This window comes from Magnolia sinica, chromosome 10 (assembly GCF_029962835.1).
Source record: "Magnolia sinica isolate HGM2019 chromosome 10, MsV1, whole genome shotgun sequence".
Lineage (NCBI taxonomy): Eukaryota > Viridiplantae > Streptophyta > Magnoliopsida > Magnoliales > Magnoliaceae > Magnolia > Magnolia sinica.
The window spans coordinates 39,954,451-39,969,169 of NC_080582.1; the positions used below are offsets into that span (position 1 = coordinate 39,954,451).

Genomic DNA, 14,719 nt, shown 5'->3' on the forward strand with positions numbered 1-14,719 from the left:
GCGGATTAGATGAGGCCCCGGCCTCACACAAAATAATGCGTCCCTGACCGTGGGCCCACCTTGATGTATATTTTGTATATCCGCATCGTCCATCCGTTTTTTCAACTCATTGCAGGGTACAAACCCAAGAATGAAGCATATCCAAATCTCATGTGGACCATACCGCAGGAAACAGTGGCGATTAACCATTATAAACTTTTTGTAGGCCACAAAAATATTGGATCAAGCTGATATCTGTTTTTTTCCCTTTGTCCAGGTACGTGACCTTATCAACGGTTGGATGGCAAATAAAAAATACGGTCGGCGTTTCTATGGGCCGTAGGAAGTTTTTAATGGTGGGTGTTCAATCACCACTGCTTCCTATGGTGTGGTCCACCTGGGATTTTGATATGCTTGAGCTGGAAAAACGGACGGACAGGGTGGATATACAAAATATACATCAAGGTGGCCCGGCCCCACGGTCAGTGCCGCACCCTTTTGGGTGAGGCGGGCCCACATAAGCTGCTCCCCTGCTGGAAAAGCACTGTGAGCCCTACCATAAACTCTTGGTTTAGAGCGGAGAAAATTATCACTGTAGACGCCACCTTTTATCCAGCTTCTTTACTGAGCCATCCAAAACTTACCTTCCCAACTTAGACCTTTCACGCACGAGAATGAAAATACCCCTGCTTTTCACTGCCGTCGCTTTCACCTCTGTCGTTGCTTTCACTCCCTTTCCTCGCTCCATTTCCACTAAAAAAGAGATAAAAAACCTTTTTTTCAAGCACAAAGATCCTTCCATTGGATCGCACCATTCTCCCATTCGATTGCATCCTCTTCATACATCAGCATTTTCGAATCTTCTGAAAATGGTCGGTCTACTGAAGAAAGCACGCACCACAAGTATATATTAATATATTGCCCTAAACCGACTAAATTTTTTGTCGGCCATTGAACTGTTGGATGAATCTTACATCTGGATTTTTGGTTCATCTATGTATACATCATCCGATGAATATGATGGATTACAAATAAAACATTATTGTGAGGCATAGCAACCTTTCTACAGTTGAATACTGTTTCCCTTGGTATGATCCACTTGATATTTGGATATGCTATGATTTTGGGCCTAAACCCTTAATGCAGATGGAAAAATGGATGAATGTCGTGAATAGTCCACATACATTTAAGGTGGGCCCAAATCAGTTAACTCAGTACGATAAAAGCGTACTGAGCAAACTGATTTCTAATCTCAATAGTTCTAGTCTATTTGACCTACTTATTGGCAATATATTGCAGTTGTCACCACATTCTCGGTTCATGATTAGTTGAATTCCCCGAGTAATTAATGAATTTGAATTTGATAGGCAAATGATAAAAATATGATCAGGAACTTCCACAGATTCATGTGATGTAATGGAAAATTCTATGAATCGCTTTGTCATTTTCATTAATTGCTCGGTCAACTTCACCAAAGTACTCGTTGAATTTCATGTGAAGCTTGTTCAATTATGTGTTAGGCTAGTTCAATTTCATTTCAAGTTCATGTTAACCTCGCTGAATTTCATGTTAGTATCGCTGAATTTCATGTTAGCATCGCTGAATTTCGAGTTAGCCTCACTCAATTTCATGTTTCTCTTACTCAATTTCTAGGTTGCCTCGCTGAAATTTCAGTTTGTCTCGCTCAATTTTAAGTTTTCCCTGCTCAATTTCTAGGTTTCTCCACTTAATTTCCAGTTTTCCCCGCTCAATTTATAGGTTGCCCCACTCAATTTCTTATTTGCCCTGCTCAATTTCCAGTTTGCCCCACTCAATTTCTAGGTTGCCTCACAAAATTTTCCAGTTTGCCTTGCTCATTTTATAGGTTGACTCGCTCAATTTATAGGTTGCCTCGCTCATTTTGTAGTTTATAATAGTTTGCTTCGCTAATTGATATTCAAGATAAACATCTCTATCCCACATTATCTTCCACTTAATTTCAGGTGTTCTGTTTGCAAATCTCTCAAACCCTATTCTCACAGCACTAACAAATTCATCGATGAACATGTCCTCCAGAGGTCCATATAACATTAAGTCTATGATGGCACCGTTAGGCAATAGAATTCGGAACTTGAACACTTCCTCTCCATATTCATCTGAGGATTCTAGTTTGCCCCACTGAATTTCAAGTTTACCCCGCTAAATTTCAAGTTTGCCCCGCTGAATTTCAAGTTATCCCCACTCAATTTCAAGTTTGCCCCGCTCAATTTACAGTTTTCCCCGCTCAACTTCAAGTTTGCCCCGCTAAATTTCCAGTTTTGCCCGCTCAATTTCAAGTTTACCCTGCTCCTGAATTTCAAGTTTGCCCCACTGAATTTTCAATTTTCCCTGCTCAATTTCAAGTTTGCCCTGCTCAATTTCAAGTTTGCCCTGCTCAATTTTCAGTTTTCCCCGCTTAACTTCAAGTTCGACTTGCTGAATTTCAATTTTGCCCTGCTCAATTTCCAGTTTTCCCCGATCAACTTCAAGTTTACCCCGCTCAATTTCAAGTTTGCCCCACTCAATTTCTATTTTGCCCCGCTTAATTTCAAGTTTGCATTGCTTAATTTCTGGTTTTTCCTCGCTTAATTTGGAGCTCAATTTCATATAAAGCTAGGTCATATTCATCAAGTGCTAGATTGTTTTCGATTATGTCTGATTTTGTACACTATGATTCATTAACTATCTTATCAACTTTATGTTTATTATGTTTTCCAATTCATATTTGTAGGTGACGAATCTTCTGTTTAAATCTTAAACCCATCCTCTAGGTGTATAGTGAAATGGTGGTTTGACAAGGTGAAGGGTGGATTGAAAAAGCCTTTTTTATTACATCTTTCATCCTTTAGATTTATAAGGGCTTTATTTCACCTTCTTTTTCTAAGATATAAAGGTGATATAGTATTTAAGATAAGGGGGAGACGATTGCAGTTCACAGAGATGGACTCTGCCATTATTACAGGGCTTAAGATTGGAGAACTTGCAATAACGAGAAATCTTCTCACTACAAGTACATTAAGAGACAAATACTTCAAAGAATATCCAGTTTTAAAGAAGCACTTAATGGATGTATTTGAAAGATTAGTTCATAGCAATAAGCACGAGGATGTCGTGAAGGTTGCCCTACTTATGGTTGTGGAGTGGTTTGTTAGGGGATCCAAACCGAAAACAATGTGTAACATGGATGATATTTACCTAGTCAACTCGCTAGATGATTTCTATAACTATCCTTGGGGTAGTTTGGCATATTATACAATGTCGTAAGGAGTCGAAGCTACCCTTGTTGCATCAAGTGCGGTTTGTTACACCGTATGTGGTTGCGTCCTTCCTCTACAAGTAAGAACTCTTCTTATTTTCTACATGATTACATTCTATAGTCAATTGTGGATTTTTAATCCAGTGCAACTTCATTACAATAGATATGGGCAGTAGAGAGAGTACCGGCCCTACGAGAGTGTGTTGTTTCATATGTTCCCTCTCGAATTCCACGCTTCATTCAATATTGAGGCTGGAAGGGTTTGAGGTACAACAAAATACATGCTATTTTCGAGAGTAAAGTTGTAAGTATATATATTTCTCTGGCATTTACTTTGCTTAACTTGACATATACTCTCTTTTTATTAACATTAAGCTTTGTTTTTTTCTAAACATTGCTAGTAATGACCTTAGAACCCGCGCTACGAGAATGGGAAATGGATGGCGTTTGCTTGGTCCATGATAGTTTCCAGGTGAGATGTTATGAACGTTTACTTATATTTTTACTGCTTTAATTCGGCCGGTCCATAATTCCAATGCCATTATAAAAGTATCCCGACTATTACATATCCATTGATACATTTTATAGCAGCATTAAAGCAAAAATTCTAACACCTGACTACTATCTACTCCACTACATATGCACATACAACGTGTACCCGAGAGCCAACAACCGTTCTGAGTGTTCTTGGTTTATGGTAGAATTCCTCTACCAGGTGGTGTAAGAAGAGAAGGTGTGTCTCCCTACTCTTGTGTTGAGCTAGATTGTGAAGGTCATGCTGGCAACACGTGAAAAATTAGCGTTTCCTTTTGGTCGTTTAATTTGTAAGTTGGCATGTCAATACAGATTCAGCCAGCCGGATGCGGTCCCATACCCGATTTAGGTGATCAACAAGGACACCTTAAATCATATGTTGATAGGCTCCAAACAGCAAAGGGATCGCATTGAAGAGTCTGGGGATGAAGAAGAAGAGGAAGATGATGAAGAAGAAGAAGACGAGGAAGAACCGAATGAACAAGGAGCCGAAGAAGAAATCCAAGAGACTGCCGAAGAGCCATTTACCACTGCAGGTGTGCACAAGGGCCTGGACGCACTCAACGCTAGGATGGATAGGATAGAAGAAAACCAGAGGAACCTAGAAAAGAGGATTAAGAAGATGTATCGCACCATAAAGGCGATACTGTGTTGTGTTTAGAAGGATGGAGCGCCCCCTCCTTCGCCCGCCTCGGAGGACTAGTAGTTAATACTGATGACAGTTACTCATTTGATGTTCAAGTAGTTGGGATTTCCTTTCCTTTTTAACATGTAATGACTAGCTTCTGCTTTGATTAGGTTGTAGTTTTCATATGGCTAAGCGACTAGTAACCCTAGAATTCCCTCTCCAAGTACTATAACAACCCATGTTTCAATTTCCAGTTTGACTAATGAAAATATATAGAGTTACATAAATTGCATTTTGCTTGTAGTCTTGATGAGTTCAAATTTCAAGTTTGTTGAACTGTACTATAATGCAAACACCATTATCATTATTGAATTTCTATTTTGTCGAACACCACTATAATGCAGGTCTGCAACAATGCAAAAGTTGAAATAAGGCTACATTTATGTGGCCATCCCATATTAGTTGGGACAAGGCTTTAGACGATGATGATTCTTTTGTTACAGTACTATTAGTTTCTCAGCTAATACGGGTTCGATCAGCATATATCTGGACTGAGGCTAGATCTTTTAAGGAAGACATGGTTACCAATGCAACAATCTCTATTTTCATTTCATCTCACTGATTAAGGAGTAAGGATTATCTCATTGATCATTGGAGTGAACTTCAGCGGGGCAAATTGAAAATTGAGTGGGGCAAACTGGAAATTGTGCGGGGCAAACTAGAAATTGAGTGGGGTAAACTGAAAATTGAGTGGGGCAAACTAGAAAATTGAGCAGGGCAAACTGAAATTGAGTGGGGCAAACTGAATATTCAGCAGGGCAAATTAGAAATTTAGTAAGGCAAACTGAAAATTGAGCGGGGCAAACTAGAAATAAGCTGAAGCAAACTGAAAATTGAGCTGGGAAACTGAATATTCAGCTACGCAAACTAGAAAATTGAGCGGGGTAAACTAGAATTTGAGCGGGGCAAACTGCAAATTAAGCAGGGCAAACTGAATATTCAGCGGGGCAAACTAGAAATAAACTGAAGCAAACTGAAAATTGAGCGGGGCAAACTGAATATTCAGTAAGGCAAACTAGAAAATTGAGTGGGGCAAACTGAAAATTGAGTGGAGTAAACTGAATATTGAGCGGGGCAAACTAGAAAATTGAGTGAGGCAAACTGGAAATTGAGTGGGGTAAACTGAAAATTGAGCGGGGCAAACTGAAAATTGAGCGGGCCAAACTAGAAATTGAGCAGGGCAAATTGAAAATTAAGCGGGGCAAACTAGAAATTGAGCAGGACAAACTGAAAATTAAGCGGAGCAAACTGAAAATTGAGCGGGGCAAACTAGAAATTTGAGCAGGGCAAACTAGAAATTGAGCAGGGTAAACTGAAATTAAGCGGGGCAAACTGAAAATTAAGCAGGGCAAACTAGAAATTGAGTGGGACAGACTGAAAATTCAGCGGGACAAACTGAAATTCAGCGAGGCAAACTGAAAATTGAGCGGGACAAACTGATAATTGAGTAAGCATGAAAGGGTTTAGTGTAATGCTATATTTCTTGTAATTCAAAAAGTTAATTTCATCATCTATCAAAATTATTTACAACCAAAATTAATTACAAAGCATGTATCATACAAAACACTATAAATTACAAAGTGTGTTATTGATTGGGTATATGAAACTTGTACTTTCGGTGATTATGCCCTGTTTGTTTACATTGCCCACACTTTTTTATTTTCTGTTCCTCTCTACGCGAGAGAATTCTAAGCTTTTTTGGTCTTCCAGATGACCTCTTCTGTCCTGGGAGTTTAATCTGCGCACAATACTCCTTGAAGCCCGCTGAAATTTTTCATTTGCTTTTGTGACGTATTGGGTACACTGATTCGCTATATGTGGTCAGGTAATTTTACGCCGTGTAGAATGGGGAGTAATATGAGTAATGAGGAAGATTATAGTTTATACATGCTGACAGGACATGCATACAAGGGTACCCCTTCACGTCAAACTTGCGACATGTACATGAAAACTCACTAAGCTTGACTGTATCATCATAATCGCCTACAATATAGTACTCATCTCGAGAAATTGCATGATAGCGAACGTCTCTCGCCTTGTGCACAAGATCCTTTAACTGTTCCTCCACCCATGGTATCAACGGACCTACAAATGATGCTGCAGATTTTCTTCTCTTATAAAACAATTCTTGTATCTTAAATCTTACTGCCTTTATCAATTTAGTAACGAGGTATTCATGTACTTCTTTGCAGAGGGCATTAACACACTTAGATATGTTTGTAGTGACCAAGTTGAATCTTTTTCCTAGAAAGTGGGAAGATGCCCATCTCTCGTACCGATTTCTCTCAGCTATACATGTACTGAGGATTGGCCATTTCGATATCACACATTAACTTTTCGAATTCATCCCTTTTGCATGTCTTCACAGCCTGCTAGTAGTACATCTCTAACAACTTGTCTTTAAAAGTGTCCACCGAGTTTCTATAGATATGGTATGCGCAGTAGTCATGGATTGCATGTGGGAAGACTTGGGGAACCTCTTTCATTAAACCTTTATGTTGGTCGGATATAATCACAAGACCCGAAAGAGACCCTAACGCATCGTTAAGGTAGTTAAGAAACCAATTCCAAGTGCTGCTGTTTTCTGATTCTTCGATGCCAAACGTAACTGGAAAAACATGATTGTTCCCATTTAAGGTTGTGACAATGAATAGAACACCCTTGCATTTGCCCTTTAAGTGTGTTCCATCAATGGCTAATACTCTCCGCATAGAATTTTGAAAACTTCGAACGCATTGTCCGAGCGCTACAAAACATCTCTCGAACCTGAAAGTCTCTTGGTTAACAAGCGCGGCAGTTACCATCCCTATGTTGGCCAGCCTCAACTTATGCAAATACAAGGGGATTGTAGGAGTCTTCATAAGACCCCATAACCCAATTTATTGTAAGCTCCTTAGCTTGTCATGCATTCTTATAACTGATAAGAATATTATATTTCCCTTGCATAATGAAGATAATATCACTTGGCCTCAACTCTAGGCGTTGCTCAATGCGACTAACAACCAAATCACACTCTAACTTATTACTTACTTGCTAGTGATCGCTTTTCATCCATGACATATTGCATGTGTGTTTTGACGTATAATTCCGTATCTTGAATATCCCTACATCATTCACTCGAGATGCATCAACCCTCCATTTGCATGTATCTTCAAAGCACATCACGGTGAATCTCATAGAATTTGAGTACAATACCCTATACTGGAAGTTATTGCGATTTCAAATTAGCTCAAAACATATTGGCACCGATTCTTGTCCTTAAATGTTTGCCTAATGGCTATATCGATCGGTTCACCTAACGAATCCGTGTATTTCAGCATTTCTACATTAGTGAATGTAACATCTTCAAATGGCACGGGAACTTGACGAGTGATGAAGTATGATGTTTTGGGAAGGTCTGGAAGCAGAATGTCACTCACACATATAGATCGGGTGGTGAATGATGATGGCAGATCTGTTGTTATTGCTAAAGGTGGTGCCATGTATTCATAAATGAGGTTAAGGTCATGTGCACCACTGACTTGGATAATCACAACATTTGATATTTGAGGCAGCTTGGGCAGTTGATCGTTGCTTACTCCCACTAGTAATGGACATGGATTATATTCAAATTCTATGCCATGCTCCTCAACCACACTATCCATGTATGTTGTCCTATTAATGTGTTGCATTGTCTCGATGATTAAAGGGATGAATTTATTCGAATGCTTTAACTGTGTTCCCAAGAATTCTCTCACGTCATTGTCATCTTCAATTTCGGTTGGAGGGATTGATTTATTTAAAGATACAATACTTTCATCCTAATATCACAATCTGTTAGTCTACTATTGATAATCTTGTAAATTCTAGATAGAAGCTCTTCATAAGTAGTCTCGACACGTAGTGTAATAATTTTTGAACTTCCACCCGTATACGAGTATCGCTTGTTTTTAAATTCTAACTCGCCGCCATTATTTGAAAACCAATACAATGACACACTACACCAAAATTGCTAATTTGCAATGGACCAAATCCGTCATAAAACCTAATAAATGACGGACTTCGTCCGTCGCGTGGTCCGTCGCTGTTTACTGGGTCGTTTTTTTTTTCGACGGATAAAATCTATCATTTAATCTATGATGGATAAGGTCCATCGCATCATAGCAATGGATAAAATCCGTCGTAAAAATTAAAAAATCCGTTGGTAATATTCAAAAAATTTGTCGTCACGTAAAACATTAGCGACGAATAAGGTCCGTCGCTAATATGAGTAAAGCGACGGACCTCGTATCCGTCGTTGATTCAGTGTTCAGAAATTAGCGACAGATTTGGTCCGTCGCTAAAATATCTGTAAAGGACCTTCAATAAATTATTATTATTATTTTTTTTAATCTTGTGCCTGATACTCATTCAAAAAATAATTCACACTATTGTTTGATAAGAATCCTATTCACAAAATTGGTAACAACTCAATTCAATAAAAGAGGAAATGACCCAAGTGGCCCACTCCAACAAAAATTGACTTTACCCCTCCTAACTAAACACTTCTTACCCGGAACTTCAACTGTTTGCTATGCCTTGCCTTGAATTGGCTACTTGGTATCTTTTCTTGTTCAACCTTCTTTTGAGCCCTTCCTACATATATTACAAACAACCAGATTCAATCCAAGAAAAGACTAGTTTAGTCAACCCTTCATATATTACAAATAACCAGCTCAAATCCATGAAAAGTGAATAGTTTAATCAACTGAAACCAATTAACAAAATAAAAGATTAGAATTCATCCTAGCCATTAGGGGTTCAGAGGAGAGCGTTCCTTGACTTCATAGCATTCACTAGGAGAGCACAATACAGTTTGAAAAGATCTTTAGATGTTGGAATCAATACACAACAGCGCAATGCAATCTGCATTTAATGCACTGTCTAACAAAATGACCAAATGAAAGTGTAGGAACTGCGAAATTCCTATTTCCCAACAAGATACACCTGCATAATCAGAAGATAGCAACAACTTGTCAGTGCTTGTAACTGCTTTCATTTATGAAACTGCATCTCTATTACCATTTGGTCCATGAATCCAGACCCAAAAAAATATTTTTGATTCCCCCATCCATCCATTCAACCATCATACAGTTATATTCATAAATACATACACATAAATGTATCATACGATTATATACATATGCAAGGATGGACTTGTTTCAGACCATTCATCCAATGCACTCTACCATTATTTGGCCACAAACCCAAAACAAAAAAAAAGCCGTTTCTGGACAATCCTACCCATTCCCGACCATCTTATCAATGAACTTTTCATTCAAGATGAGCCATTGCTAGCCTGTCTTTAGTGTCCATTTATAAAAAAACTGGTTAAACAGGATTGTCCAACCACTGATCTTCTTTTTTGAGAGGTCCATTCCCAATTGGACCTGCTGTACATATGGTTAGGATATCATCTGCATATATGATGCATATGGTTAAGAAATAAAACTTTAGAGTGAGAATGGATCTGATTGAATTAAATATCAGAACAATAGAAAACAGATAACGTTGGAATTATGCTTCAGGAAGGGCTCCTTTCTTGGATGCCTAATTAGAATATAGTTCTAAACTCAGTGATTCAACTGAAACGCCACTCAGTGAGACACCAAGCCAACAGAAACTCGCTCACGATTGTGACTCGGTCCAGGTCGACAAGGCTCATACCCAAATGCTCATACCCAACCGGTTGGAAGAAATTGAAAAGTTACCGTCTGTATGTTTTTATGTCTGTACATATGTACATACATATTTATGTATTGTTGGATGATAGGCTACTATCTGCCAGCAGATATAACTTTCAAAATGCATTTGTGTGCAACATCCAACCTGTCTAATTGGTTAACCCCACTTTGAGGATCACCTTGTGTAAAATTCAGCCCCATCCACTCATCAGGTAGACAACACTTACTATTTTGTTATTTACCAGCGGATATACTTGAGGTTATCTGCTGGGTGGACAATAATGTATTGGCAAAGAGCAATTCTAGTGTAAATCTATATATGTATGTATGAAGTTTTGCTAAGCCCACACGTGTCTACCACTCAGCTAATGCACCACCCACTGTATATGCTAGTATTGTAGGCCAGTGAAACATCCAAGCCATCCACCAGGTGGAGTTCACTGTGTAGAGCCCAAAGATAAAGGTGGTCCATTCAGTTGGTGTGCCATGATAGTAGAAATAAGCCAAGCAAATTAGAAAACTTTGGCTATTTTTTTTCACAACCGTACATTCGTTCAGTTGATTGTGGCCCACCTGACTAGTGGACTGACCTGATTCTTGGGATAGGGAATCTCATCATGATGGATGGCTTGGACATTCCACTTGTTCACCTTGCTAGAATATGTGGTGACATGTGCATTAGCTGACTTAAACATGCATGTGGGCTTAGCAAAGCTCTGTATGCATCAGCTAGGGGCAATTTTTCCCATGCAAATAGTTTTTAGAGGATCATGAACTTTGCATTTTCAAGGAACATGGGGAGGAATTTGAAACAAACGTAACATGTATTTAGGTTATTTGGAGGCATATGCGTGTGTAGCAACCAACGTTTCAGATTGTACCTGTCAGCCCCATCAACAGCGTGGAGTTTACCTCCACTGGGAATAGGGGCATTTTTGCTGTTTTAAAATGTTGCTGCAATATGCGAGTAGCTTGTTGGCAGTCTTTATTGTATAGTGTGGAATTATGTTTGGCATGTGAGTCGGTATCAATGTGAGCCTTTGCCATTTCCGGTTCCAAGACCTTGGTAAAGAGGAAGGTGAATGTCTAGTTGGCAGCCAATCATAATTTCTTTTTGCCAATCTACCATTTAAAGCCAACCCCAAATCGATGGAAGAAAGGCTCAGATGATGATTGTATAACAGGAATTTGGAAACCAGGAATTGAAGTTTGGATCATGGGTTTATATATATATATATATATATATATATATATATATATATATATATATATATATAATGAAAATATTATTTTTTCTTCTTTTCAACCAGTAGTTTTCATTTTTTTTTAAAGTTCTAAATCCTTAAAAAAAACTGTAATTTGCAGATGAACTACATTCTGTTCTTGAAATAGAAGAGAAAGGAAAGAAGAGACATACCTTCTCTGAAATTTGTGGTTATCTCTGCATTTTTATGTTTGGTTTGTTGCGGATTTCAGTTGTTCTAGATCCGACATAGCTTCAATGGTGGAACACCAAAATGACATTTGAGGTAAGGTCCTTCAAATGTCATTTTGGTGGGCGATATCTATGAAGGCTCCTTTGAGCATACAAAACTTACAGGGAAAATAAAAACCTGTTATAAAATAGAGATCACAAAAACATCTAGCGAGTAGCTGAAACTTTGTGGATACGTTGGTTGTTCAAGGATTTAAGACAAATCAAAACAAATAGGGTCATATCTCGAAGGCAGCACATAAGCCTTTGTATGGAGTTTCTTTTCATTTGTTTTGCCAATTCAACTCTCTTAATGATAATTACATAATAATGTGCATGGCATATTTGTCAAACAACCATTTACTCCAAAAGCTTAAGCTCGAGAAGGCTGCTTACAAACGTGAAGAAGGCTGGCAAGGATGGCACTGAGCTTACAAACGTGAAGAAGGCTGCGTACTTAACTTCATCTGTGATGAAACACTTTGATGTCCCAAAGCTCGAGAAGAAAATTGATGAGGAGAAGAAGGTTTCTCATTCATCACTGATGGATGACACAGAGAAGGCCATACTTGATCCAGCAAAAGCCAAAGTCAAACTAAAAGCGGATAATGTTGACATCTGTTACACCCCCCCCAAAAAAAAAATAAAATAAAATAAAATCAGAGTGGGGGTGAATTTGATCTCAAGCCGAGTGCATCAAGCAATGATGAGGATCTCTACTATGACTCGACAAGTGTGATCATATGCGCAATTCGCTACAATAGCTACTGCTCAAACATTGCCAGAACATTTCTCATTGATGCAAATGCAACGCAGAGTAAGGCTTATGAGGTTCTCCTCAAGGCCCATGAGGCAGCGATAGGTGCATTGAAGGCTGGAAATAAGGTCAGTGCTGTTTACCAAGTAGCAGTCTCGGTGGTAGAGAGGGATGCTCCTGAATTTGCCTCTCATCTTACAAAGTCAGCAGGAACGGGAATCGGTCTTGAGTTCCGTGAGTCGGGATTGAGTTTAAATGCCAGGAACGATCGGGTGTTGAAGCCTGGAATGGTTTTTAATGTATCTCTTGGGTTCCAGAACTTGCAATCAGAAACCAACAATCCAAAGACAAAGATGTTCTCGTTGTTGCTTGTAGACACCATTATTATCAATGAAAAAGCTGCAGAAGTTGTGACTTCAATCAGCTCCAAGTTAGTTAAGGATGTTGCATACTCATTCAATGAGGAAGAGGAGGAAGAAGAGTATCCAAAGGTCAAAGCTGAATCTAATGGAGCTGAGGCATTCTTGTCGAAAGCGACTCTAAGGTCGGATAATCAGGAGACGTCAAAGGAGGAGCTGCGGAGGCAGCATCAGGCTGAGCTGGCCCGACAGAAGAATGAAGAAACTGTGAGGAGGTTGGCTGGGGGCGGTTCTGCAGCTGGAGATGGCCGTGGTTCTGTAAAAGCTTCAAGCGATCTCATTGCCTACAAGAATGTCAATGATATCCCACAGTCGAGGGAATTAATGATACAGATCGACCAAAAGAATGAGGCTGTCCTTTTGCCAATCCACGGCAGCATGGTGCCATTTCACATTGCTACTGTCAAGAGTGTTTCAAGCTAGTAGGACGGCAAAAATTGCTGTAGGATATGCCTTGGGAGTTTTAAATGATCACCGAGTACCATTCAAACTAAAAGGGAAGTTTTATAGAATAGCTGTAAGACCAACCACGCTTTAAGGAACAAAATGTTGGGCAAGGGGAAGGCCCAAAAAGACGTGGATGGAGGTAGTAAGAAAAGACACGATGACCTATGGTCTAACTGAAGGTATGACCCTTGATAAAGTGGAACGGTGGAATAGGATTCATGTAGGTGACCCTAATTAATTAGGATATGGCTTACATGATGATGACGATGATGACGATTATTTCATATATAAATTGCAATATGAATTTTTATATATATATACATATATATAGTTTATATATATATATATATATATATATATATATATATATATATATATATTTTACATACACTTAGTATATGTATTGGAATTTGGAGCAACCGAAATTATCCCACCACCATTGTACCATGTATTGGAGGAACTAGTGGTGAATGGATGTTTGGTTTATCCAAATGGTATCCAGTTTGAAGCTGAAAGGCATAAAAAGTGCCTCTTCCAAGTTCTTTTACTCGGTCTTCTACTCAAAACAAAATGTTTACTATTCATCCTAGTATTATCTTCTACATACTAGTAACATACAAGCAATATTGGGGCACCATACCATAAGCTAAAAAATTTCATGTCCCCATAAACAAGGCATCCTCCATTGATAATATATATATATATATATATATATATATATATATATATCATAAGTTTTTTATTTTCATTTACATTCACAAATACATTCATCATCCATCCAACTATTAACAACATTTACAAAAAATAAATTATATCCAACCAACTCTTAATAATAATTTGCAACTTAACCTGTTAGGAACCGTCATGCATTGTAATGTCTTACGGTAAAGCGGGTTCTAAGGAGTTACAAGTTGACCCTGACGACAACATATAAATGAAGCGATAAAGATATAAATGATTCAAGATTCATTAAAGGTTTCGAGAACTTACATTACATCCACCTCACTCTTATTGCCAAGTAGTCTTAACGAAAATGCATCCACACTACCAGAAGGGGAAAAAAAATTGTGGATGCACCGATACAGTCTAGTATGAACGGCTGCCTAAGTACCCAATGTTGGAAGATTGGGATCAAGCCACTACGTAGTTCTTAATATTTAAATCAGAACATCTTATGCATAAGCAAAGAAAAAATCAAAACAAATCATAATAGAAATGTGTACCTTCTGTCATGCATAAGAAGATGAAAAGCTGAAACAAATCACTAGATTAGTCAAGCAAAACTACTAAATAATTCAAGATAAAGATTTAGTCAAATAATATCCAAAATAACCTCAAACACAATCCATATGTCCTGACCAAATTACAAAAATATGTTCTTGACTTAGGAAAAGTTTTAAGTAAACTCCTTTAACATCTATGTTTTCGTCAGCACTCTAGGCCAA

General features: G+C 38.4%; 1 protein-coding gene across 1 annotated transcript; it reads left to right on the forward strand.

The window, feature by feature from the left end:
• Positions 1-11,982: 11,982 nt before the first annotated feature.
• On the forward strand, positions 11,983-13,473 carry LOC131217490 (FACT complex subunit SPT16-like; the record flags this gene model as incomplete). The annotated part of the gene is given in 2 exon segments (XM_058212426.1): positions 11,983-12,285; positions 12,288-13,473. Coding segments are annotated over 2 exon segments (1,266 nt in total), but the record flags the coding sequence as incomplete, so codon positions are not given.
• Positions 13,474-14,719: the final 1,246 nt, after the last annotated feature.